Source organism: Periplaneta americana, chromosome 11 (assembly GCF_040183065.1).
Source record: "Periplaneta americana isolate PAMFEO1 chromosome 11, P.americana_PAMFEO1_priV1, whole genome shotgun sequence".
Taxonomy (NCBI): Eukaryota; Metazoa; Arthropoda; class Insecta; order Blattodea; family Blattidae; genus Periplaneta; species Periplaneta americana.
Genome location: NC_091127.1, coordinates 82,699,805 through 82,726,880, shown reverse-complemented (window position 1 = coordinate 82,726,880; position 27,076 = coordinate 82,699,805). Strand labels below are relative to the sequence as shown.

General features: G+C 34.5%; 2 protein-coding genes across 2 annotated transcripts in view; both read left to right on the top strand.

Moving 5' to 3' along the window:
* The window catches only part of LOC138709155 (synaptic vesicle glycoprotein 2B), a 342,436-nt gene that overhangs the window by 9,302 nt on the left and 306,058 nt on the right, over positions 1–27,076 (top strand). The window lies entirely within an intron of this gene.
* The window catches only part of LOC138708532 (uncharacterized), a 39,185-nt gene continuing 22,551 nt past the window's right edge, over positions 10,443–27,076 (top strand). The window contains exon 1 of the mRNA XM_069838647.1: positions 10,443–10,737. Within this exon, the coding sequence (XP_069694748.1) occupies positions 10,443–10,737 (295 nt within the window). The remainder of the gene's footprint in view (positions 10,738–27,076) is intronic.

Sequence of the window (27,076 nt, the reverse complement as noted above, 5' to 3'; positions counted from 1 at the left end):
TCGCTTGTTTCATTTTTCTTCTTTCTTCCCGTTTTTCCTTATTTGTTTGTTTCGTTTCTTCTTATTCGTCCCAGCTTTCTTTTTTTCCGGTTCTTACATTCTTTTTCTTTCTTTCTTATCCCTTTCTATATATTTTGTTATTTTTACTTTTTCCGTTTCTTCTCTCTTCTTTTCTTCTTTCTCTCATTTTTCCCATTTCTCTCTGTATGTAATTGAAACTTTAAATTCCAATTCATTTCACACAACTGGCGATTAATTAAAGGAATTTAAAAACATACTGGATGAATATTTTGGAGATACAGAAATGAGAAAAAAAGCATGCACTTCCATATTTTGTGTTCAACTAACCTATAAGTTTCTTTTATAACCCCAATAATTGCAATCACTACAATAATGTTTTTTATTCTTTTCAAATATCACGCCTTGTTGGATTCGTCCAATGTTTATGTCTCGAGATTATTTTTGCATGTTTACGTCTAATATCTACTTTATTATTATTATTATTATTATTATTATTATTATTATTATTATTATCATTATTATCATTATTTTCGTATTACATATTGAAGATAAACTAATTCACTACTAATATCACAAATAGCGCTTCAAACAGGTGAGCGGATCGTAAGTGCGCCATAAGATGCAGTTTAACAATAAGAAGAATGCTAGAAGTTTCTTTGTAAGGACTTAGGTGTGCGAGCGCTTGTTTATAGATAAGGAATCAAATAAGGGCAAAGACCAAATTCTTAAATACTTGTCTCTGGCGTTTCATTCTGAAAGATTTCAACTCCCAAAAACATATAACCAAACCAAACTCTCATCCAAACAGAACAGAGAAGAGTTGAAACGCTCATCTAATATTTGTATGCGACATGTCGCCCAAACTGTGTCTTGTATTGTTTCGCTTTAAGTACTAGGTTCCCAAAATTAATTTAACATTTTTTCTTTGAGATGAGTACTTACGTAAAAAAATACTGTTAGATTTGGTTGTATAATAATTGTTATCTGAATATTTTTCATTATGATATTTATGGAACAAATTTATTTTTATTTTATTAGTATACATTTTACCATCCTTTATTTTGAATGTTATTTTGAAGTTCATTTCACTTTTGTTTCTTCACGTGGTCTTTAAAAGAGATCTTAAACCCAGTTCTTAAGGAAAACGAAATTTCACAGACCCAGAAACAAAATTTGGGCCACCTGAATTTTCCAAGTTCCAGTTATAACATACTGCGCATGCTCACTGCTAACTGAGAATGAATAGATTATAGATCAGGCCTGCACAAGGTTTGCGCTCTCCGAGTCGACTCACAGCTCGAGAGCGGAATGCAGATGTTGGCTACGCTCTGTATAAGGGTGGACTGGAAGAAGGTGTGATCTCGTACAAAATGTACATAAAAGTACTAGTACGAGTGTTCATGAAATGAATCCCAGTTCAATGGTTACAAAACTATATTGGACTACTATTAATTAATGAAGAAATATTTATTTTAGAGAAATAATAGAAACACTATAGCTACTTAAATATACAATATCATTTTGTTACATTTTTATTTAACGGTACGTTATGCTGTTGGCAGCTGAAAGAAACAGTACTGATCGTAATGAAACATCAGTTACAGATGTTCGATGCCTGTCTTTATTAAAGTTGATAATAGAAAACAGTTGTTCATAAATATAAATGTTGAGCTAAACATAGCAATCATTTTCACAGCCAGTTTGTGTAGTCGTGGATATTATTGCTCAGGTTTAGTCTTGTAAAACTCAACCAGACTAGTAGTATTATTCAAACGGTCACATTGAAGATCAATAAATTCAAGCTGTAAATCGTATGACACTGTTTCAACTGGTGTCGAGGGAATTTATTATGATAACTTTAAACTTCTTTCCAATTAAGACAAGATCCTGGAACCTAGAATTAAATTCATTTTGAATTTAAATTAATATTTGCACATAATCGTTTAACATGGCTTCATCACGGGCAGGTTCTACCGTTGGAAAGTGAGCCATATTACCTTCCCGAAACTGACTTACGAAAAGTGTAAGTTTACGACTGAAATCCCGTAATTTATTCAACATATCAACAATGAGCTAGTCTTTTCCCTGAAGAGAGATATTTAAATTGTTGAAGATTAATAAATTCTAACGTATCCTACCTCATGTAGTAATGCAACTTTCAACTTCTGAACCTTTTTACTGCGATCTTGACTAACAAAACCATCGGATCTGTATGTGTGGACTAGTAATGACACATTGTATATTATGTTTTCCTCTTTCTTTCAAACTTTTGTGGCAGATAAGTATTTACTCCAGCTGCTGTGAAAAATATGCATTTTCCCATACAATATTGAAAGAATTTGCCTAATGATCACTTTTCCAGCTTTTAAATTCCTCCATTATCTAACCGTAGATAGGCAACGTGAAATAGCTACTGATAATACACACTACACCAGATAGCTGCGTGGACCATCCTCTACTTACAGTAGGCCCACTTCATTCCGACGTACCTTTCCGGCGAGCTGTTAAGACAGCTCTCCCGCTCTGAAGGAGCGGTCGCGCTTAATGAGCGCCGTTTGTGCAGGCCTGTTACAGATGATGGTGAAAGTATTAATATTACGTGATATCCTTCTGGTTTTAAAGTGAAATGTTTATGCACGATTGCCAATTGTGTAAAATGTTACGAAAGTTTGAACAATTGACGTCAGCATCTTAGCAACGTCAATGAGTTATGTCACACTATTCCTGGCGTCACCACTTGCTTAACAACGGCTGAGACTCTTGCATTCATATGATTGTTTGCTATGGGAATGGATTTACTTTCTTGCGTGAATTATATTTTTAATTTCTCTTATCATAGATCCACACTAATAGTTTTCTAACAAACCAATTCATATGAAACACAGTAAAATATATTAAATACTAAACGAAATAATCAAACAAAACAAATAGATAATATATATAAACTCTATAGGGTCTTCTCGTCCCATAAATAAATTTAAGCTTTTTAACTTAAAAATTAAATTCAACAAAAATAATAAGAAACCGTATATTCCTATATATGAGAAATAATTTATAGAATTAAATAACATAAATATAATGGAGGAGAATAAAAATCATTGTAAATACCTGCACAGGTACACGGTATAAAGCCTATTCAATGAAATAAAAATAATAATACAACACACAAATAGCATTAAACTTCACTCTCAATGATATTCACATTCCTTATAAATAAGAATAAATTATCTAAAGTCTAAATATCGCAATTACACCAAACTGCAAACATAAAAGTTTCATGCAATTACTGGCATTCTAGGAATCCTCAGTCAATTTTTAATTTAAAATATAAAATGCGAAAATTAATTAATAAATTCTGATAATATTTCATTGTATATTGTACTCTTGTTTGTCAGGAAAAATAAAGAAGTATGTTCAATTATTGTTTCCAAACATTTTGGGTGTTTGTTTATTTTGAAAATAATGTTAATATAGTAATGACTAGAGACCGGATTTTTAAGGGAAAATTTTTCATCAAAAAAGGACAAAAAAAGGAAAGTTATAGCCAAAAAGGAACTTGAAAAAGGACTATATTACTCCCCAAAACACACTTCAGCACATTCATGGATATACATGACACATACAATCTTACATTTATCTCTTCATAACATAAGGAAAGTGCTGTATTTGATCACATTCAACATTTCAATATGTTTCAATATGATTCTACCTCTTTGAATGCAGAATGTCTTTAAAAACAGAAAATGACTGCTCAACATCAACTGAAACCAGAGGTGAAAATTTTCTTTTTATCCTGAACTCTAAATCAGCACACTTCATTAGTTTTTCAATGTCTGAAATCAGAAGAAGAATGATATTTATTTTCGCTTGTTCAGGTAGTTATAGACCTATCGAAAAAAATATAGGAAAATTATCTATCTGTTTGCGATATTCTGTCAAAAAAAGACCGAAATAAGAGATGTTTTCAAATAAGGAGGAAAAAAAGGGAACATGGACTAAAAAGAGAAAAAAAGGGAAATCAAAACCACATAATTTCATCGGTGGAAAATAGTTTTGAACATCGTAATTAATTATTTCATGTTTCGTGTTGAAATAAAAAAATGATTCCCTTTAAAATCCGGTCTCTAGTAATGACATTCACTGAGTGTGTTTTGAAACCTAAAAAATATGTCAGGCGAAAAAAATTGGGATCCATTATCGTGTATACCTTCATACAGAATAATGTTTGGGACTTGATTATTTACAGCTGGTTTTGAGGAGAAACAAGGATTAGTTAGAAGGAATAGCGTTAAGGTTAATATGGAAGCAGCCTATTCCTTCTGCCTTTGCTTGGCTGGACTGGGTACGAATCCTTACACTTAGGCACGTTTTGGCCTATTTAGCGTCCTATATACGTGATGATTGTTCAAGTCCGACAGATGACCCTTGTGGCATTCGTGAATCTGATGTTGACAGGCAGTCCATCCTGCCTCAGCCTCTGATAGAGCCAGGTCCCGTTTCGCGGACGAGTAGGTTGATAGCTCCAGGATCTGTGCGCGAGATTTCCACTTTAATAACCATCCCTAGGTCCACTGCTAGTGATGTTATACTGAAGTGGAAACGTGAAGGGACATGTACAATCCAAAAGCTTGCAGGTCGACCACCCATGACTTCCAGAGACCGTCGAGTGTTGAAGAGAGTCGTACAGCGTAATCGTCAATCATCCACTGCCACCACGACACAGAATTCCGAACTGCATCAGGATCTTCTTCAAGCACCATGACTGTTCGGCGCGAGATGCGTAAACTTTGTTTCTATGGCCGAGCAGTTGCCCATATCCACACATCACACACGCAAATGTCAAATGCCATCTCGTATGGTGTAAGGAGCGTCGAAACTCTACCCTAGAAGAGTAAAAAGTCTTTGTGTTGAGTGATGAATCACGATATACAATGTAGCGATCCGATAGTAGGATATGGGTATGGCGAATGCCTGGTGAACGATATCTACCAGACTTTATAGTGTCGACTGTGAAATTCGGGGATGGTGGGATTACAGTGTTGTCATGTTTCTCCTGGAGGGGCTTAGCCCCCTAGTTGTTTTACCTTGTAATGTCACGGCACAAGCTTACGTTGACATTTTAACCACTTTCATAGTGCCTACCGTCGAAGACCAGTTCAGGGATGACCATTGTGTCTTTCAACTCAACCGAGCACCCATCCATACTGTAGAGCTTGTCGGGGAGTGGTTTGACAATAACGTCGCACTAATGGACTGACCTGCGCAGAGTCCTGGTTTGTATCCGATAGAACATCTCTGGGATGTTTTGGAACGCCAACATCGTGTTAGACCACACCGACCCACATCGACAACTCTTCTCATTTTGGCGCTCATGGAGGAATGGGCTGCCATTCCTCATGAAACCTTTCGTCGCCTGATGAAGAGTATGGCTGCGAGAGTGAAGGCTGTCATGAAGGCTAAGATTGGGCCAACACCGTGTTAACTGCGAGTGTTTCCAATGAAGCGCTGCCCAAAATTGTACTTCATTTTGAGGTGGGTGTCCGGATACTTTTGATCACATAGTGTATGTGATCCATATATTATTATAAATTACTGATATTAGACGGTGTCGCTCCACGTCAGCTATAAAACGTTATAACTATAAATGTGGTTAACTGGATTTATTGCTTATTGTTTGTAAGGCGAGACAACTCAAAGTGAGTAAATGTACACAATTACGAAAGACGTATTTAAGTGCACTTCGCTCTCCCTTGTGAAGAAACTGTGTAGCAATACACGCTGGCATTGAAGCTGTTTATGTTCTAATAAAAGTTGGAAGTTCATTAGGCTCATTGTTCTCCGTCCATGAAATTAAAAATATGTGTACTCAGCGGCTGATGCACGCAGTTCTTACGTGAAGATCGTGTGTTCGAACTCCACACATGTGGTGTTGACATTTGGTTTTGGTTTGCCTTAGGCAGAGACCGGGCTTTGTGCTTAACAAACTTCGAGGAAATCCTGCCACATTCCTTTTTTATGGGTAAGGTTTAAATTACCTATAGGAGCTGAAATGAAACTTTGGTAGGAATAAAACGCCTTGTAAAGAAAAATAAATAGGAAAGAAGTATTTTAAAATTACCAGCAGTATAAAAAGCTGTCTGGAATATTTGAATAAAAATCTTCGACAATAATTAATGTAACATTTCGCATGGGAGGGAAACTTTCTGTTCTCATATTGGCTTAGAATTCGCCTTTTCTAACCCCTAATCAAGCAATTCACTTACTACTTTGTACATTTGGGCATATAGAAAAAGGCTGAAATTGTTTTTTCCGAAATTGAAAGTTTAAGATTCGCAAAAGTTGCGTAATGGTGCCAACACTTCGCATAACAAATTTGACGTCCTTAGAAGCACTTTTAACCTAGCCGCAGAGAGGTTTTTTTTCGATTATCTTATTTTTCTCCAACATAAGCATGTTTGCAGATCTTTGCTTGATGCAGTCTGCTATGACAGTAAAGATATTAGGTTGTTTTGTGATCTTTTATCAGATGCTTTTCTCCAATAATATATTATCTGGCAATTTTCCCTAGTTCGACTGACGGCGACGACAATACTCAATTATCATCACAGCATTGATCTGCAACAGCGGTGGCCAAAGCGGGTGTCGTGATTACATGGTGTAATCACAGACATTCAAACGGGTACGAGGAGTTTCCTGTGCATTGTTGTGTGTTTCATTCACGTACTGAAGACAAGCAGTGGCGGTATCATGTCGCTCTATAAACTATGTCTCTACCGAGCCCCTACAGCCCAGGCTGCGCAGAAGTTTAGAGTCGGGACAAATTGAAGCTTGCGCCCGCCGCCATGTTTGGGGAGAGCGCCGGCTAGCAGACATCCACATATGCAATGTTTAAGGTTTAAAATAATATGTTTTTTATATTTTATAAACCAATCGGAGTAACTAAATGAAACAAAATCCTGTTGAGATTTAATGCGACTACGTTGTGGACATAATTCAAGTTACCGTTAGTATGACGTGAAACGAAAGATGACGGAAACAATTTGATAATTATCAAAGACGTTGTAGTTATTTGACATCATTTTAGAGCGAATAAAGAATACAAATGCATATTGTAAGCCAGTTCAGGTGAAAATAAAGTTATGTATTAGTAGTCTATTACCTGTTATTCGTAAAACACTGCCAGCTATGTATTGTACATTACATAAAACAATATATATATATAATATATATATATATCCTACTATGTACATATGTTTCCTTTGATGTAGAGGAGAAACGAACAATTTGATCTGCTTTCATATTGTATAGTATAATACATCTGTAAAATAAAAACATGTACACTAATGTTCTAGTTTTAAGATATAAATACCATTCATTAGCATATTATCATAGTAATATAAAATAAACTTTAAATGCAGGAATTACTCCGTCAAATATAGGTACTTGAACACTTATAGGCTATATGAATTTTAGGCCTAGTGTACAGAATAAGAGCTTACCTATTAATTCTTAATTAATAAGATGGACTTCCTTAAATTTCTTACAAATTTATGTAAATTCATGTTAGAACTCTTAGGTGTATGGTGACATCTGATCTTTATGTATATATGGTCATTATGGTCAATTTAACACGTCTAAAAATATTAATATCTCTGCTTCCATACCTGTAAAAAATATGTAAGCCTATTGTTTTATTTTGAAAATATTGGCGTAAGTAGCTTAGCTTATTATCATAGCAGTAATAGGTAAAAGGTAAAGGTATCCCCGTAACATGCCATGAAGGCACTTGGGGGGCATGGAGGTAGAGCCCCATGCTTTCCATGACCTCGGCACTAGAATGAGGTGGTGTGGTCGGCACCACGCTCTGACCGCCTTTTACCCCCAGGAAAGACCCGGTACTCAAATTTATAGGAGGCTGAGTGAACCTCGGGGCCGTTCTGAAAGTTTGGCAACGAGAAAAAATCCTGTCACCACCTGGGATCGAACCCCGGACCTTTCAGTCCGTAGCCAGCTGCTCTACCAACTGAGCTACCCGGCCGCCCATCATAGCAGTAATAGGACTATAAAATATACTTTACAGGCATTAATTACTCTGTCAAACAAATTTTGAATTAGTAATTAGTAGCACTAAGTTATAAGTTTAAATAAGTTTATCAGCGATATTTTGAAAACCTAATATTCAGAACAACGCTTTTTTGAGTTAGATATTCGTCTTCGTCTGTAGCTATTATCTCGGTACATGTCCAACTAGGCTAAGCAAGCAAGAAATAAATTGTACGGTAATTATATTACTGTACTTACTTGTGCAGAGAAATTCTAGATCCTTTCTTGTACGTGTATGTACAATTAAACGCTGCACACGAATTCACCATAGTGAACGGCACACTCAAATTTACTACTTAGGCGTAGAACTCATTAAACAATAACAAACCTACACGTTAGCAACGTGTATCTCTAACTTGTAGGAACACATTCACACTTCGAACATATTACGCATTTTTAAAATACACTAATTGTTAGAAACGACTATTAATGCACTCCATCACTGACTAAAAAACTGAACCTCCTATTAACTTTAACTTTAATGCACTATAAAAAAACAAATTAACACACTATTAAAAGGAAACGCAAATGAACACGTGAATCTCCATGTGTTGATAAAGTACTTCCAGATCCTTCCTTGTACGTATACGTACAATTAAACGTTGTACACGAATTCACCATAAAGAATGGCACTAGTCACCCAATTAAATTCAATTAATAACATCTACACGTTAGGAACGTGCATCTCTAAGTTGTAGGAACGCATTCACACTTCGAAGATATTACGCATTTTTAAAATACACTAATTTTATTATTAGAAATGACTATTAATGCACTCCATCAATCGCTAAAAACTAAACTTGCTGTTAACTTTAACTTTAATGCACTATTAAAAGTAGACAACACAAATCAACACACTATTGAAAGTAAACAACACAAATGAACACGTGAATCTCCATGTGTTGATGCTTGATAAAGTGCTTCTGCTCTCAAGACATGGCGTCGCGCGAACCTGCGCGAGAGGTTTCAAATTTATACACGACATCAGCGCCAATTATGTGTCTAGATATATAACTACAACGTCTTTGGTCTCTACAAGCAGTAAGAGGTGGTTTCGTAAAGAATGAGAAGAACGTTTTTGTTATTCTGTCGGACAAAATGTAACAGGTTTACTTTGTTCAACGGTTCAATTAGGAGTATATAGAAACATTAATTCCTAAGCTGAATAATGTATTATTATTATTATTATTATTATTATTATTATTATTATTATTATTATTATTATTATTGTTGTTGTTGTTGACCGCTAAGTATGTGTTTCCATAATTCTTCTATACGTGCATGAATATTGATATTTTTAGATCTTTTTCCTAGAAGGATAAAATTATTAGATTTTATGTCAATTTTAATCTTCTTAATCTTTATATGAAGGTAACTATTTATTAGCTATTCATTTAGTAATAATATTGTAGAAAAACTGATTCAATATTATGTGCCAACGAACTGTTAAACGCCAGGAATTGACATGTCTTAAATCATAGCCAGGAAGAGAAAGGGGACATAAATAAGTGTAAGGAAGTCAGCTACCTAATGGGGTTTGAAATATCTCGTGCTCTAAATTCTTTTAATAGAACAGAATTTCTCAAAAGAGTAATGATTAAAATAGCTTAAATAACATGTTCATAAGAAGTTTTTAATTTTGAAAAAACTACGAATTTCTCGACAACCATCGAAAGAAGAATTCACAAAATTCCTAATTATATTCGAGAGGAAATTATAAAAAGAAGCAAGAAAAATCGTATATTTTTCACTGGCTCTTGATGACAGCAGTGACATTACTGATCCAGCAAAGCTTAAGATTTTTATCCGCGGAATTGATCAAGATGTTAGTACAGGAACCACCACTGGTTGTAGTTTTCATGCCAAGTACCTTTCCTCAGTCTCCTTACTTCATAGGCTGTCTATTGCATGTAATCACTGCAGTTCGAGTTTTGGTCACCGCTGATCTATAAGGCAAACAAACGGAGTGTTACAAGGGGATCCTATATGTCCGCTACTGTTCAACGTAGCCACTGCTAACGTCATAGACATCCTCAAAAACTTCCGGTCAACACGATATATCGTCGTTGTTCCTACAATAACTCCTATGTGACATATTTATCGATTGTTTCAGATTTTTGCGCTATTAAATAACTTAAATAGTGATGCAGCAAATAATAAAATATCCTATATGTAATTATATTTTTTTGTTTCGTAAATGTAAGAATTCATAGTCTCCTATGTACTGCTGCCATAAGATGAATAAATGTGTTTTTTCTTCCTACTGAAAAATTTTGTATTTTGCACATAGGAGTTATTGCAGGACCAACGACGATATAATGTACTCGGACGATATGATCCTGGATGGACCAAATAAAACGGAACTGCAAGAAATCCTACGGGAACTGGAGAAATTGGTCAAAGAAAACGGCCTCCATAAAAACTCTGATAAAATCGTCCAGATGACATTCAGAAGAGGAGGAAGAGCTGCCAAGAACGATACGCTGAATCTAAACGACGAACCCTTAGAGGTCGTCAATAGACTCAAATTTCTTGGCATTACACTGCAAACAACAGTGAGATCATTCTGCTATCATATACAAGAGAGATCAGCAGCAGCTATTAAGGAGTTAGGTACAGGTTACAGCAGTAAAATTTTGGAAATATTTAACATTTTTCGCTCCATTACTGTAGCTTGTACAATAATGAAAATTATTATGTGTAAAACACTGTCCTTCTGCTATATGGAAAAAAAATATTATATATATATTTTTTACCGATAAAAATATTTTCATTTTTATTTTCAATGTTCAGTTCATTTTGCAGTGATGAAGCTTTTCCCACACAACTCAAAAACTATCCAACATTCTGTTATGAAATTTTTTGTGTGTATTTATGCATGTCATATCTGCAATATGATGCAAGATCACTTCTCTACCTTTGATAGATTGTCTGATAAAAAAGAAATTCATTACAAAAATGGTCGAATATCAGTATTTTCTTTTAACACAAAATAAAAAATATATATTATTTATAAAGGAATATAGCTAAAAGAGCATAATATTGTAAACATGAGTTTCAGCAATAAAATGATAACATGAAAAAGTTAACAAGTTAATGAGTTATGAGGGAAACGCTTCATCACTGCACAGTGAACTAACACTATTATGAATTTTGAAAAAAAAATTAATCTTAAAAATATTGTTTTCATATAGCAGAAGGATAGTGTTTTACACATACAAATTTTCATTATTGTACAAGATACAGTAACGGTGGAAAAAAATGTTGAATATTTCCAAAACTTTTACTGCTGTAAGCTGTACCTAACCCCTTAAGGCTATAGCATCAAAGATCTTTACAAACTATCACTAGACACAGCAATGATGCAGTTCAATACCTCAATATCACCAATAGTAGCATATGGTATAGACCTGATATGAGGAAAGATGACCAGGAATGATATAGAAAAAATTGAGAAAATAAAATCCCGATATTTGAAATGCTTACTAAGAGTAGACATGAATGCACCATCGAGGCTAGTATACGAACTGACCAAAGAATAGTTCCACACCGAAGACATCAGACTAAAAATACACTTGCCATCCACCGCAGCATACGACAAGCAGATGGAAGAGAGTAAAAAAAGGAGGGAAATTGACCTCGAGTTCTACGGAACCGGCGCTATGATTGATAGGAACTAGACGAAAGAGAATCAGGAGCAGCGACACATCACCACACGATACGCCATACATGGGTTCCATCACAAAGTGTGTTCAATCAAGAAATATCACGAGCCGGGAGAAACATGTGTCTGAGAACTGTGTAATCACAAATGTAAACGTTATCACATGGAAAAGTGTACCAAACGATCAAAGTCAATGAATGAATACGCAAAAGATCAGTGAAGTGTCAGTGTGTAACTTAATGCTCTCTAGAGTGAAACTTTCTGTTATTATTGATCTGTAACAAATTTAAGTTTCATGACAATTCAGTGCATTCAATACCGGTAGCCTTTATGTGTGTACACTACTCTTAATATTATTGTTACAAGAAATGAAATTCGAAGAATATTTTATCGTAGTAGAAAAAAATAACCTATAAAAACAAGTTGAATATAGTAAATATATTATATCAATCACCAAAGTCATGATTTTAATTTGAGTCTAAACTACAGAGCGAGTTAGTGCCGGTATGCCTATTTTATATTAAAAATATAAACAGGTCTACCTACAGAAAACATTTACCTACATTTTTGAATGTCAGTTTGCTTTTGTACTAGAAGAACCATTTCCTTTCTACGAGAAAACATCTACAACATTTTCAATAACTCGATTAATGCTAGTATTTCATATCGTCGTTGTTCCTGCAATAACTCCTATGCGACATACTTATCACTTTTCATATTTTTGTTCTATTAAACAACTTAAACAGTTATACAGCAAATAATAAAATCTCCTATATGTAATTATATTTCTTTTTATCGAAAATTTAAGAATTCACAGTCTCCTATGTACTACTGATATAGAATGAATATATGTGTTTTCCTTCCTACTGAACAATTTTATATTTTGCACATAGGAGTTATTGCAGGAACAACGCCGATATTCTATAACAGTGGTCTTCAGCACTCGCTGAAATGTGTTATGGGTAAGCAGTGCATGGCAATATCAGCATCGTGATGCACTTGGGGAGCTACGATAGGTAGCGAAATACGGTTACGAAAGCCAGCTGTAACGGTTGGGGAGATCATCGTGGTAACCACATGATACCTCCATTCTGGTTGGATGATCGTGTACCTCTGCTTCGGTATTTGGACGTGAGGTCAGCAGCCGGCTGGTCGGTCTGGGCTTTAAAGTGCTGTAGCGCCACAGAGAATGATGATGATGATGATAATAATAATAATAACAATAATAATAATAATAATAATAAGATTATTATTATTGTTTTTGTTATTATCATTGTTATTATTATTATTATTATTATTATTATTATTATTATTATTATTATTATTTTATTATTATTATTATTATTATTATTATTATTATTATTATTATTATTATTATTATTATTTTATGTCTCATGACGAGAATATTGTACGAAATGGAAATATAAAAATTGGAAATTTATCCTTTGAAGAGGTGGAAAAATTAAAATACCTGGAAGCAACAGTAACAAATATAAATGATACTCGGGAGGAAATTAAACACAGAATAGATATGGGAAATGCCTGTTATTATTCGGTTGAGAAGATTTTATCATCCAGTCTGCTGTCAAAAAATCTGAAAGTTAGAATTTATAAAACAGTTATATTACCGGTTGTTCTTTATGGCTGTGAAACTTGGACACAAGTTAAGGGTGTTGAGAATAAGGTGCTTAGGAAAATATTTGGGGCTAAGAGGGATGAAGTTACAGGAGAATGTAGAAAGTTACACAACGCAGAACTGCATGCATTGTATTCTTCACCTGACATAATTAGGAACATAAAATCCAGACGTTTGAGACGGGCAGGGCATGTAGCACGTATGGGCCAATCCAGAAATGCAAATAGAGTTGTTAGTTGGGTGGCCGGAGGGAATAAGATCTTTGGGGAGGCCGAGACGTAGATGGGAAGATAATATTAAAATGGATTTGAGGGAGGTGGGATGTGATGATAGAGAGTGGATTAATATTGCACAGGATAGGGATCGATGGCGGGCTTATGTGAGGGCGGCAATGAACCTCCGGGTTCCTTAAAAGCCAGTGAGTAAGTAAGTAAGTACGTAAGTAAGTAAGTAAGTAAGTAAGTAAGTAAGTAAGTAAGTAAGTAAGTATAGTTTTGTTCATGCTGTCACTATTTTTCCCTAATTCATTATCATCGTGTTTGTCACATAAAGTGTTGCGACTCTTATCTTTATCTAGCGAACAACGTCATGGAGTTAATATGGTTTCATTCCATAGATTAAAGGACTATTACATATCTGAATTTGATGGGGACACGTGGTTTGTATCTGATCTGTGCACGTGATTGAGTATGGCGAATGGTGTTTTGAGTTTGCATTATTTAACAAGTCCAATGTTATCGTAAGCAAGCCTAGAGCATATGAAACCCTCTCACTTAGATCGTCAGGTGGATTGCCTAGAGGAAAGGCGCTCACAGCCTTTAAAAATATTTGCTACGTTTTATTTGAATGATCAATCCTTCAAAAGAACTCATCAGATACAACACTGATTTCGGTGATTTACTTCTTCTATATTTTATTTCTGTACAGTTGTCAAAAAAAAAAAAAAAAAGTGGCCGCATTCGTGAATAGCGAATATTTTCTAAGTCCACTTCAGTCACGGGGATGTTACACGATGCATGTGCTTGTAGAAGAAGTTCCGGAACTATGGAATTGTTCCATGTGTATGTCTCGTAGACCAGCGGCACAGTGCTCGCTTAGTAATTCGAAGGTTGTGAGTTCGGGCCTTGTTCAAATTTTCATTTTATTTTTTAATCGTTCATTAGCGATATAAATAATATTCAAATTATCATTTATGTTCTGTTATCGTTCTTTATCGATATAAATAATATTGAAGAAATTTATATTTCGTTATCGTTCTTTTAGCGATATAAATAATATTCAAGTTACAATTTTTTATATTCTGTTATCGTTCTCTAGCGATATAAATAATATTCAAGTCATCATTTATATTCTATTATCTTTTTTTAACAATATGAATAATATTCACGTTATTTATATTCTGTTATCGTTCTTTAGCAATATAAATAATATTCAAATTGTCATTTATATTCTGTTTTCGATCTTCAGCGTTATAAATAATATTCAAGTTATTTATATTCTGTTATTGTTCTTTCGCGACATAAATCATCTGTATTTTATGTAATTGTTACAATATAAATAACCATTTTTCGTTGTAAAATAGGCTATTTTATTTAAATAATTAATAATATATTTTATAATATATTAATTAAAGAAACCGATATTTATCATTTATATTCTGTTATCGTTCTTTAGTGATACTATATAAATGATATTCAAGTTATTTATATTGTTATTGTTTTTCAGCTATATAAATAATATTCAAGTTATAATTTATATTCAGTTATCGTTCTTTAGGGATATAAATAACACGAGTTTAATATTAGGTTTGGAACAATAGAGTTGCATAATACTGGTGTTAATTTTTAATTTTAAATTATTACATTATACTATCTTAAAACACTGTGAAATGAAAAGGAGTGAAGAGGAATTGAACCTACGACGTTGACATCTAAATTCCAAAGTTCTTCCGACTGAGCTACGAGGGCACAAGTATAGAAACATTTGCGGAAAAATTGGCCCAATCCCCCTCCAAGATTTTTTGATGATTTATAGAAGCTAGTCCAGGATGCGAGGGGCAAAGGCTAATTGGGATATCCCGGTCTCTGATAGGGTCACAAATCCTGATAGAACTAATATTTAACCCTTGTGGTGAATTTCGGTGAAGTCCGAAGGGCCCAACTAGTCAAATCCACTCTCCTCATCTCACGTTTTGGCCCCCTGGGATATAATAAGATGCGAAAGAAACAGTGGTGTGCGGAAAGCAACGGGAAGTTACTGCATTTATCCTTCCCAAGAAACACTGCAAACATGAGCAAGGGAAGCTTTTAATAGAAAAAGGAGCATCTTCTGCGGACCTCTGGAAAAAGAACTAAGGAAGAGACTAGTGAAGTGCTTTGTGTGGAGTGTGGCATTGTATGGGGAAGAAACATGGACATTACGACGAAATGAAGAGAAACAAATAGAAGCACTTGCAATGTGGATGTGGAGAAGAACAGAGCGTGTGAAGTGGACAGACAGAATAAGAAATGAAGTTGTGTTGGAAAAAGTGGGTGAAGAAAGAATGATGCTGAAACTGATTAGAAAGAGAAAAAGGAATTAGTTGGGCCACTGGTTGAGAAGAATAATAGACGACATTAAGATATGTGGATCATATGCGGAGATTAAGAGAAAGGCAGAAAATAGGAAAAATTGGAGAATGCTGGGTTTGCAGTGAAATACCTGCCCATGGGCAGAACACTTATTAATGTATGTCCAGGATGCCTGGAATGTCGTATCTTAGAACAGTGGCTATTTGCAAAGATTAGTCGATATCATGCCCAATGGACTGGAAGATGTGATCGAGATATGGGGAAGATAGACTAAATATTGAATCGTAGCTTTTTGTTTTGTTTTTTGAACGCTTAATTGTTTGAATGTTCTAAGGCAGATGCCAGTAAGTTTGTTTTGTTTATGCCACGAAAGATATTTTTGTTGAGAATAAATTTTTTTTTCTTTCCATTTGCAGCCACAATGTCATAATAAATAATGATAAAGTCATGGCATAATACATTCCCCTGATGTTAATTACTAAAATAATCTCTCTCTCCAAAAAACACAAAAATAAAAACATAAAAAGCACTAGTTTGTATTCGAATGCAGGACCTCACGAACACGAGGCCACAACGCTACCAATACGCTCTAAAGCAACACACAAAATGTTTTAATTGTAACTGTAGATATCAGGCAACGTGGTCCAACAACACGCAACATCGCCTGTCTCCGAATTGTAGCGAAGATACCCGAAGGGAACTTGCTTCTAGAGAGCGGCCACTTTTTCGTTTGGAAACTGTACAAACGCATTTGATTGCATTCGAATTGTAAATGCATTATTGGTAAATATTTTTCATGCCGAAGCAAGTCAAAGGGTTAGCGGTTAAAATTTTAAATTTAATTTTCAGTAAAATTTCTTTCTTAAGTTTAACTTCAGCTCTTTGTGAAGATTCCAAGACCTCAAAGTATTGGAGAACAAGACTGTTAATGACGTTAATGTTAGATGCAGCATTTAGGCAACAACGACAACATCTCAGCTATACAGGACGGAAGTGATATAACTGTTTATAATGAAGGGAGTAATAGAATACATCAAAATAAATAAAAATCTATTATGAGTTCTGTAATTAAGTGCAAAGTTAATTAGAAAATTAGGCTGAAAGTCTGTAGTTTGGCAATAACACATCGCCGGCTCACCTACGAATACACACACTGACTCGGTCTGAATAGCAGCCTCCGTCCCTTCGCCATTGCAGTAGGATTGCGAGACTTCCTAATGACAAGAAACAACGATGAGTGTTAATCTTTTTATTTAATTTGCAAGAAAACCATCCATTTTATTTCTCTAATGATAGGAGTAAAGATCAAAATCGTAAGGATAGCACTTGTCGAGTAAAAGAATGTTAGAAAAATATTCATTTGGAACTAATATGGTATTAAGGGGTGAGGTACAGCTTACAGCAGCAAAATGTTTGGAAATATTCAACATTTTTTTTTCCATTGCTGTATCCTATACAATAATCAAAATTGGTATATGTAAAACACTGTCCTTCTGCTATATGAAAAAAAACATTTTTACGATTTAAAAAGGAATATTTATACATTTTTTCAAAATTCAAAATGGTGGCAATTCACTGTGCAGTGATGAAGCGTTTCCCTTACAACTCATAAACTTGTTAACTCTTTCATGTGCTCTCTCTTTTATTTTGTTGCTGAAATTCATGTTTACAATATCATCCTCTTTCAACTACATTCATTAACAAATATTTTTTTTTTTATTTTTTGTTAGAAGAAAATACTGATATTTGACCATTTTTAAAAATGAATTTATTTTTATCAGACAATCTATCACAGATAGAGAAGTAATTTCGCGACATATTGTAGAAATGACATACATAAATACACACCAAAAAAAGTCATCACCGAATGTTGGATAGTTTTTGAGTTATGAGGGAAACGCTTCATCACTGCACAGTGGACTGTTACCATTTTGAATTTTGAAAAAAAAAAAAAAAAAAAAAATGTAAATTTTGTTTAAATCATAAAAATATTTTTTGCATACAGCAGAAGGGCAGTGTTTTACATATACTAATTTTCATTATTGTACAAGATACAGTAATGGAGGAAAAAATGTTGAATATTTCGAAACTTTTATTGCTGTAACCTGTTTCAACCCCTTAAAATTTTTTGTAGTACTCTATCCAAGGGATAAGATGTTATAATATACACTGTTATACTCGTATTACCTCCACTTCGTACATTAACTGTTACTTCTTAAACTTTTACATATTACTTGTCTCATGTGTCAATGATTCCAAGAATTACATTTACAAATGGAAATAATATCAGAGTTAAAATTCATTCAGTAACAGTAATATATGAAAAGCTACTACTTGAATTTGTTTCTCTGACAAGTTATAACAAATCCAAGACACGGAAGCTAAATTTAAGTTAATATTAACTTGAAAAAATAGGGTTGAATCTTTAAGCCTAAGATGTGAAATCGTTTATCCTGGACATATAAAACTTATTATTGCAGGGTTGTTTCCGATCTCTGATAACGAATTTGAATGACATCATGTGCGTCAGGAGTCTCGCGACAGCTGAACTGTGGCGCGAGGTGACAGACCAGTAGTGAGTGATCTCATAGTCAGAGTGCACGGCGACTCATAGCAGAAATTTCCAAGAAAATCGAGCCTTTTTGGAAGAGGTACATTACGACTCTTTCCAATGCCAAGTACAGTTAAGTGAAAATAAAAGAAGCCTTCAATAAACGAGGTTTCGTTATTTTCAAGAAAGGAATCTTTTGTGTACTTAATAAGATTGGTAAAGCTCGAATGGAATTAATTTGTATCCTCTCGTGGGGTGCGGCGACTTGTGACGGAGAGTGCTTGCTTGCTTTTTCCACTCTGGAATTAATCCCATCCGAGCTTTGGCAGTCTTATTAGGTACACACAAGATGCCTCTCTTGTAAATAACGAAAACAGTGTTTTTTGCAGGCTCCTATGATTTTCACGTAACTGTACTTGGGGGCGGAAAGGGTTGTTATGTACTCCTCCCAAAAAGGCTCGATTTTCTTGGGCATTGCTACTGTGATACACCGTGCACTCTGATTATGAAATTACTCAGTACTGATCTGTCACCTTTCGCCTCAATTCAGCTGTCGGTATGATTCCTGACGCATATGACGTCATTCAAATTCCTTACTAGAGATCGGAAACAACCCTGTATTACTTCTGTAATTACTATGAAAACATAATTAAAATTGGTCACATAGTTTTTAGTGTCCACTTACGGTGGAAAGTTTTCGGATTAATACTGAAATAACTAATTCCAGGAATGATGTTTCTTCTGTGGAATTTAATTAAATCGCAGACAATCTCTGTTTTATCATGCTGATTCCCTTAAGTGTTTTCAAATAAATGTGTCAGCACGTGAAGCGTGCCTCGAATTACATGTTAAAATCAGAAATAACATTCAATAGGAAACAAAGGATACCGTGATAACGCCCAATGAATAAGATCACTCGGATATGTTGATTGTAAAATTTGATTTTTGATATTTAATGAAGTTCACAAACTATTAGAGCCGTTTCACATCATGTATAAACACAAAAATGTAAGTTTGAATAATCCTTCACAAACAATTGAGTGATTTTCGGTAATATTACAATTTCAAGACTCGATTCAAGTGTTATAACTAGAGCCCGGATGTTTAGGCATTTATTTTGGTTAAAATAAGCAGGCATATAAGCACTAATATAGTAAAAATAGGCAGTGGAATAGGCATTTATTATTCACGGAAACAGACAAAAAATAGACAAATACTTAATAAACTATCCCACACGGTACTCACTTTCCTTAGTTACATGTCACAACAAGATGCTTTTTAAGTTTTCAGCTATCATAGTGAGCCACCTGTCTGAGAGAACGTTTTTCATAGTGGGAAAATATCATTATACTTCTACTGAAATGATTGGAGCAAACTTAAAACAACATATTTCAGAAGGACTGTCTCTTACATTCTTTCAGAGATCGAGAAAAACCGACTGACCCGACTGTGGACTGTGTATTGTCTCAAAAAGAGGGGTGTGAGGAGGGATTAGAGACTTCAAAGTACGCGTGACTTGTGCGTGCAAGCAACAGTAACGGGACCTGGAGACTTGCTTTTAATACTTCCCTCATCCCCTTTCTTTCGTGGTAAACCCCGAAGTGACCTGAGCACTGAGACATATTTGTTAAGTGACATAAAAGATGGAATCCGTAGGGGAGAAAAGTTTACAACTTCTTAGAAACATATGTAATGCTGGAGAATAAGATTCTCAGCAAATATGTGTGAGGTGAATATATATTTTTAATTTGTACAACCGCTCTTTTTTTTGGTCTTTTGACATAATTTATATGCGGTTTATTTTAAATGCATTAAAAAATATAGCAAATGTACAATAACGACGTAAAAAGGCTAAAAAAAAAGGCATTTAACCTTACAATAGGCAACGGGAGCTAAAATAGGCAAAAATGACAAAATAAAAATTGGGCCTATCGTCCCCAAATGTGTGGAAACGTGTTTATCTCTAATAGGTCTTTCATACATTCTCTCAGTTTAAAAAGGCATTTTGCCTAACATCCGGGCTCTAGTTATAACATGCCTTTGCATGATATGTAGTTAGCAACATTCGTTCTTAAATCTGCAGTGCTCGGGAAAAGTGACGTAAGTCAGTTTCCACAAACCTTTTTTGGTACTTTCTTGACAACTTACTGTCTTCGCGCTACGAGTTGGCGCGGGGAGTAGATAGGCGGGACGGGGGAACTTTACGCTACACTCTGACCTGAAAACTTCAGTCCACTTACTTGGCTACAAGGGAACGGAGTCAGACATAAAAGATTCCGCATCTTCGGTGTTGTCGCTATGACTATCATTATCACATTTTTCAAAATTTCTGGAGTATGATCTGTCCATGATAATCGTCTGTTTATGTTCCAGGCGTGTATATTAATTCGAATCTCTCAACAAAGCCATTAGCCCCACCGCCCCCATCCTGATGAACAACGAGTGTTCTGGACACATTTACGATAGTCAAAACTCCCGTAACATTTTTATCGTGCCAGAACTTGGGAAACGTTAAATTGGTAGGCCTATCTATCCGCATTTCGTCCAGATACAAAATCGTTTTTTCCACTTTCCTAAGGTTTCTTATTTGCTGTAGATATCTTCACGTATTCTAATTTACAGTGTTTTCCTCAATTTTTTTTGCTGCACACTTCTTCCACCTGAAATCCTTTTTCTTCAGTATTCGTCTTAATGTTGTCTTTCATTTCAAATCAATTTTCTCTTGTAAAAGGGTAGACATTTGTTGCAGCTATTTTTTTACTTGTTATTTAACGACACTGTAATAACTACTAGCTTCTTCAGTGTCGATTGAATTGATGATGGCGATATGGTATTTGGCGAAATGAAACCAAGGATTCGCCATAGATTACCTGACATTCGCCTTCCGCTTGGGAAAACCTCGGAAAAAACCCAATCAGATAGTCAGCGCAAACGGGAATCGAACTCACTCCCGAGCACAACTGCAGGTCAGCAGGCAAACGCGCTACCTCCTGAGCTACGCCGGTGGCCCTCTTTTTCAAATAAAAATTCTCAATTATATCTTTTTTGTAAATCTCCCGTCGAAGTCATCTACATTTGCGTTTCGGTAGTCTGGACGTTTACATTTTTTTTCTCCCTCAGGTGTCGACAACGCACTTTCTTCTGTGCAGTCTTTCATTTCATTTCTTATACGCTGTATTGTTCTTGTGGATAGATTAGAGTACTTTTCTACCTTTGCTGTAGGTTTCGTAAGAGGAATGCAAAGGCACTGTTGTTCTTTTTCTTCATCACAGAATTATTTTGCACTTCTAATAATATTCCTTTCTTCGCTATAGATTGTCAATCCTTGTTTCCTCTTTGTCGACATATTTATAATAAACATAAAACTGCTATAAACCTAAATAACAGTATACAATAACATAAATTCTATTAACTATATTATTATCAACACTATTAACACGAAAAGCAAAGGATAACTAAAGCAATGCAAGATTTGTGGTATACTGAAAACAATTGTCTTGTTGAAACTAATAAAACACTACAGTAAAAACCCCACTATTATTTTCACAAAGTCGCAAAGATTCATAGACACGTGCACTAGATGTTTGTGAAACAGGAATATTGCAGTGAACAGCGCGGTGCGCATGCGCGACTGTTTCCCCTCCGCCCCATCTAAATATATACTTCAGCCGCCTTCTCCTGGCGTGACAACAGTACACTGGTTTATGTCGATTTGATTTTTTTTCTGTATGAATTATTGTAATGAGAGGAATACTTATGTATTTTTTTCCAAGCGAGCAGATGTTCCGTAAGTTGTCAATAAATTATCAAAAAAGGTTTGTGGAAACTGACCTGTCACTTTTCCCGAACACTGCAGAAATAATCTTTAGAATTTCATAGCTCGTTATTGCAATGTTTCCTTATTATTTTCAATTATTTAAAATGATAGTATGGCAGTGTAAAGGCGCAGACATACAAGTTCCTAAAATTTTGAATTAAATGACCACAATAACTCGTAAGCCAAAAGCTGTCCATTAGAGAGGATTCAAGTTTTTTACACATACAGGAATGTGTGTGTGCGTTCCGAATCTCCATTATCATCGCTCGTACTAGCACCTGTTATGTTGCAACGGCTATAGTTATTCATATTTAGTTTATTTCCTTTCTAAGTGGTCAGCACTGTGCGATATTTTTCAGGAATGCAAACATTTTAAAAGAGATTTGATGGTCACTTGTTTAATTGCAGGAACCACGCTTGTGAACATTACTGTCTTTTAGTACCAAGCGCCAATTGCTTCATAACAACAGAGCATTGTATGTTCATGGCCATCTGAGACATGGTACACTATAATTTCTATACAAGTGTGAAATATCGCTTGCTGTTAACATGAAATCTGAAAATATTGTATAAACGTGCTGCGCACACCGCTGCAGCACTGATTTTATGTAAGTGCATAGTTAGGTAACATGAAGTGCGAAGCACGGCTCCTAAAGTAAAGAATTCTTTTACATTATAAAAATAATAATTACGAAATATTATTAAAATAAGACAGTTAACAAACGCCAATAAGCGCGGTGTTAGTAAAAAAAATCCGTTAATAGGTTTTCAAGGTGGAACTACTAAACTTACAGGAAATGTAATAAAAACCAGCGTCATGAAGGTGACACATACTTTCTCTTTATAAGTTCTATGCATTATGAAACAGTTCGGTTCTTTATCAACTGCGAATATTATTTCCGATTTTCGTTCATTTTCTTGTAATATTATTTACAAGATAATATATAGAAATGAAATCAATACCTTTACTGTGCAGGTAAAGAAGAAAATAAATTTTATATTTTTCACGCGAGGAAGTTTTTCGTAATCTCAAAACAACATACTATTCAGAATGAACCGTAAGTAATATCAATTTCAGGGGTTATTCTTTGAGGCATTTCAAACCAAAACATTTAATACAATTTTGCTCGCTTTTGCTGCCTTTTCGAGAAAAAGATTATTTTATATGAACCATTACATAGAGTGTTTTGGGAAAGCCATTGATTTAATTCTGTCAATTTAAGAGAACAGCATATTATAATAAAGTATTTAAAAAATTTAGTTTCGTCTTTCAAATGTGCAGAAATTCGATCCGAACAAATGCAACATTGTAAAATTCCTTTCCAGAACGAAAAGTCACATTTATTCCGATCAAAGTTCTGCATATTTAAAGGACAAAACTAAAATTATTTCAATAATTTACTACCATAATACACTTCTCCCTTAAATTGACTGAGCATAGTGGGAATTAAATCAATAGCTTTCCCAAAAATACGCTATGAAATGCTTTATATAAAACAATTTTTGTCTCGAAAAGCTAACAAAAACGAGCAAAATTGCATTGAACTTTTTTCTTTGGAATTTCTCAAAGAATAATCCCCTGAAATTAATCACATTAATGATTCACTCTGTATATCGGATTATAATTATTATAAGTGAACGGTTCAGACAGATGCATGTAATTGGATCTGAACAAATTTCCATAGCATTGATTTCCGTATACTCAATTCCATTCTAACAAGACGAAAATCAATATTTAATATTGACAGAAGTATGGAATAAAATTAGTCGCTTGTAAAAAATTCTAACAATGTTACTTGTCAAGAGGGGACAAAATTATGACAACAAACCTTAAACTCAAAATAATTCATCGAGAAATTTATTTTTCTCGAATACAAAAATTGTCCTTTCAATTGACTGTGAAAAACAAGTAAATCCTTTATTCCAAAGAGCTACCCATTTAACTAATCCTCCCTGTATTGTAATTATCGGCGGCGTGGAAGGAATTCTCTCCGTACATTTTGCAACTTGAAAGTATACACGGTGCAGTAATTGGGAAATTTAACTGATATTATGAGTAGGCTTCCAAACTTAGTACCTGATGCCATTAGGTGTACTATAGATTTCATATTATTATTATTATTATTATTATTATTATTATTATTATTATTATTATTATTATTATTATTATATGGCAAAGGAAGCCTTTAATAGAAAAAGGAACATTTTTTGCAGATCTCTGTAACAAAAAAAGTTGAAGAAGAGTCCGGTGAAGTGCATTGTGAAGTGAGGATTGTATGGCCAGAAACATGGGCTTTACGACGAAGTGAAGAGAAACGACTAGAAATATTGTATGGAGAAGAATAAAGCATATGAAATGGACAGACAAAATAAGAAATGAATCTGTGCTAGAAAGACTATGTGAAAAAAGAATAATGGTGAAACTGATCAAAAGAGAAAAAGAATTGGGTGAGTCACTGGTTAAGAAAAACTGCCTACTGAAGGACACGCTGAAAGAAATGATGAACGGGGCAAAATTCGGGGAAGAAGAAGATATCAGATGACAGACGACATTAAGATATATGGCTCATATTCAGAGACTAAGAAGAAGGCAGAAAATAGAAAAATTGGAGAATGCTGGGTTTGCAGCGAAAGAAGTTGTAGCATCTAAACACATTTTGATTCACACGTTGTAGTTCTGCTTTCGAAATGTTAGCTACTTCTTCTCATGTGTTGTCTTGTAACGTCTTTGGTTTAAATTTTTGTCCAATAGTGATTACAAAAATGGAATACAGAAGAAACAGACATTAAAACACATTACAGTAATTATATTTTCATTTTCTTGCAGCTAAGCTATTCTAAAATACAATTCAGTTTACACACTATCGAATTTTCTCTGACTTGTCACCATAATACAATGAAATATTCTGATCTGTCACGGCAAGTAGAAGACAGAAAATTGCACTATCGGACCTAGTATATTATTGTTGACAAGCGGGAAATTTCGAGGTTAGCGAGCGCAAAGAAATCTATCAACACTTCTGTTTGGGCCAAACAACATTAAGATACAGTGGACTCTCCTACGTTCGACTAAACAGAATTGAAAGTTCAGTCCAATAAGGGTAGTAGGTGTGGCAGGTGAAATGAATACAAATTCTTATTGGTTATCCATCAACGAATACAGTACTGTACTTACATTTCCTGCCCGCCCCGAGTCTTGTGTATGCGCTTCTAGTACCACAGTGGGTTTCGACATTTCCGTCTCACAAACGGCACAATTCTCAAATAGAAAATAAGAGTTTATTAATTAAAAATCAGTGATTAAATATGGATGTCCTAATCAATAAAATATCTGTTTTCCTTTAACAAAAGTATCACTACAAGACACAACCAATTCCCATTCAAATTACAAACTCATTTCTTAGTTCCCATATAGGGGCGTGTCTAATTCTCCTATGTAAGCAGTCGAACTATAGGATGTCGAACTTGTTTTCTATCGAACTTAAGAGCTTCCACTGTATATGGATCGTATGTGGAGACGAAGGGAAGGAGGAAAATAGGGAAGACTGGAGAATGTTGTGTTTGCAGTGAAAGACTGTCCTTGACACATCACTATGAATGAATGAATGAATGGATGAATGAATGAATGAATTATTATTATTATTATTATTATTATTATTATCATCATCATCATCATCACATCATTATCATAACCATCCCTCAGTTTTGTGGATACAACCTCATTTTATACATTAGGTTCACTTCTTGAGCGAGGTTTATCGTCAAAGCTTAAGTATCCACAATTGAATTGTTTAAACTAGTTTCATTTCATCTTACTACTCCACCTTCCAATCTACATACTCCTTCAGCTGCTGGTCTTGCACTCATCTTTCATTTTTTCCAAAATAAACGCGGAAGTACTCGAATTGCCCGTGTAGACTACAGTTTTCGTGTAACTGTGTAATACAAAAAATGTGTTGTGTAAATTACGGCTATTTTAGCATAGATTATTTTCATCTATTGGTCACAATAAGACGTAAATCAGTACAATTATAACACTTAATAAAATCAATAACAAAAAACATACTTAACACGGGAAAATTTTTCAGAAAAATGTATAATTACATTCGTACCATTATAAAAATTAGCAAAATCGAAAAGATAAAGAAACACTTACTAAGAAAAAATTTTCATTGCTATTTTACAAATATATACGCGGCACATATTAAGTATTAATTATTCAGGAACATAACAGTACATATTGCTTAATTACGTATTTGAGTGAGCTAGGGTAACGTATAGGAGGTAATAGTTCTATGTAGTGCACAATACTCCATATTGAATAATTAACAAACCAACATCTTTAGCATGGCTTGTGGTTTGTAGGCCATCTCAAACCCCAAACTCCACCCCTCTGAGCGCGAGATCTTATATATTCGGTCAGTTATGGCCGAATGTTACAATAAAAACAATTAACAGCATAAGGTATTTCAGTCATAACGTCATACAATACCAGATGAAACTATGAAGTAATTACATAATTTTATTGAAATACGACTATTTGGTCTAGGGAGCATCTGTTTTCGTTGCAAGAATTATTCGTTTAACATGTTTGTAAATAGTCTTGAATATGTTGCGCTGCTGGAAAAGTTTTTGTTCCTGAGATTCAAGAGCCCTCACAACCAATTAAAAACTTAGGTAGGTACTTATAGTAGTACATTCGTTATCAACACAC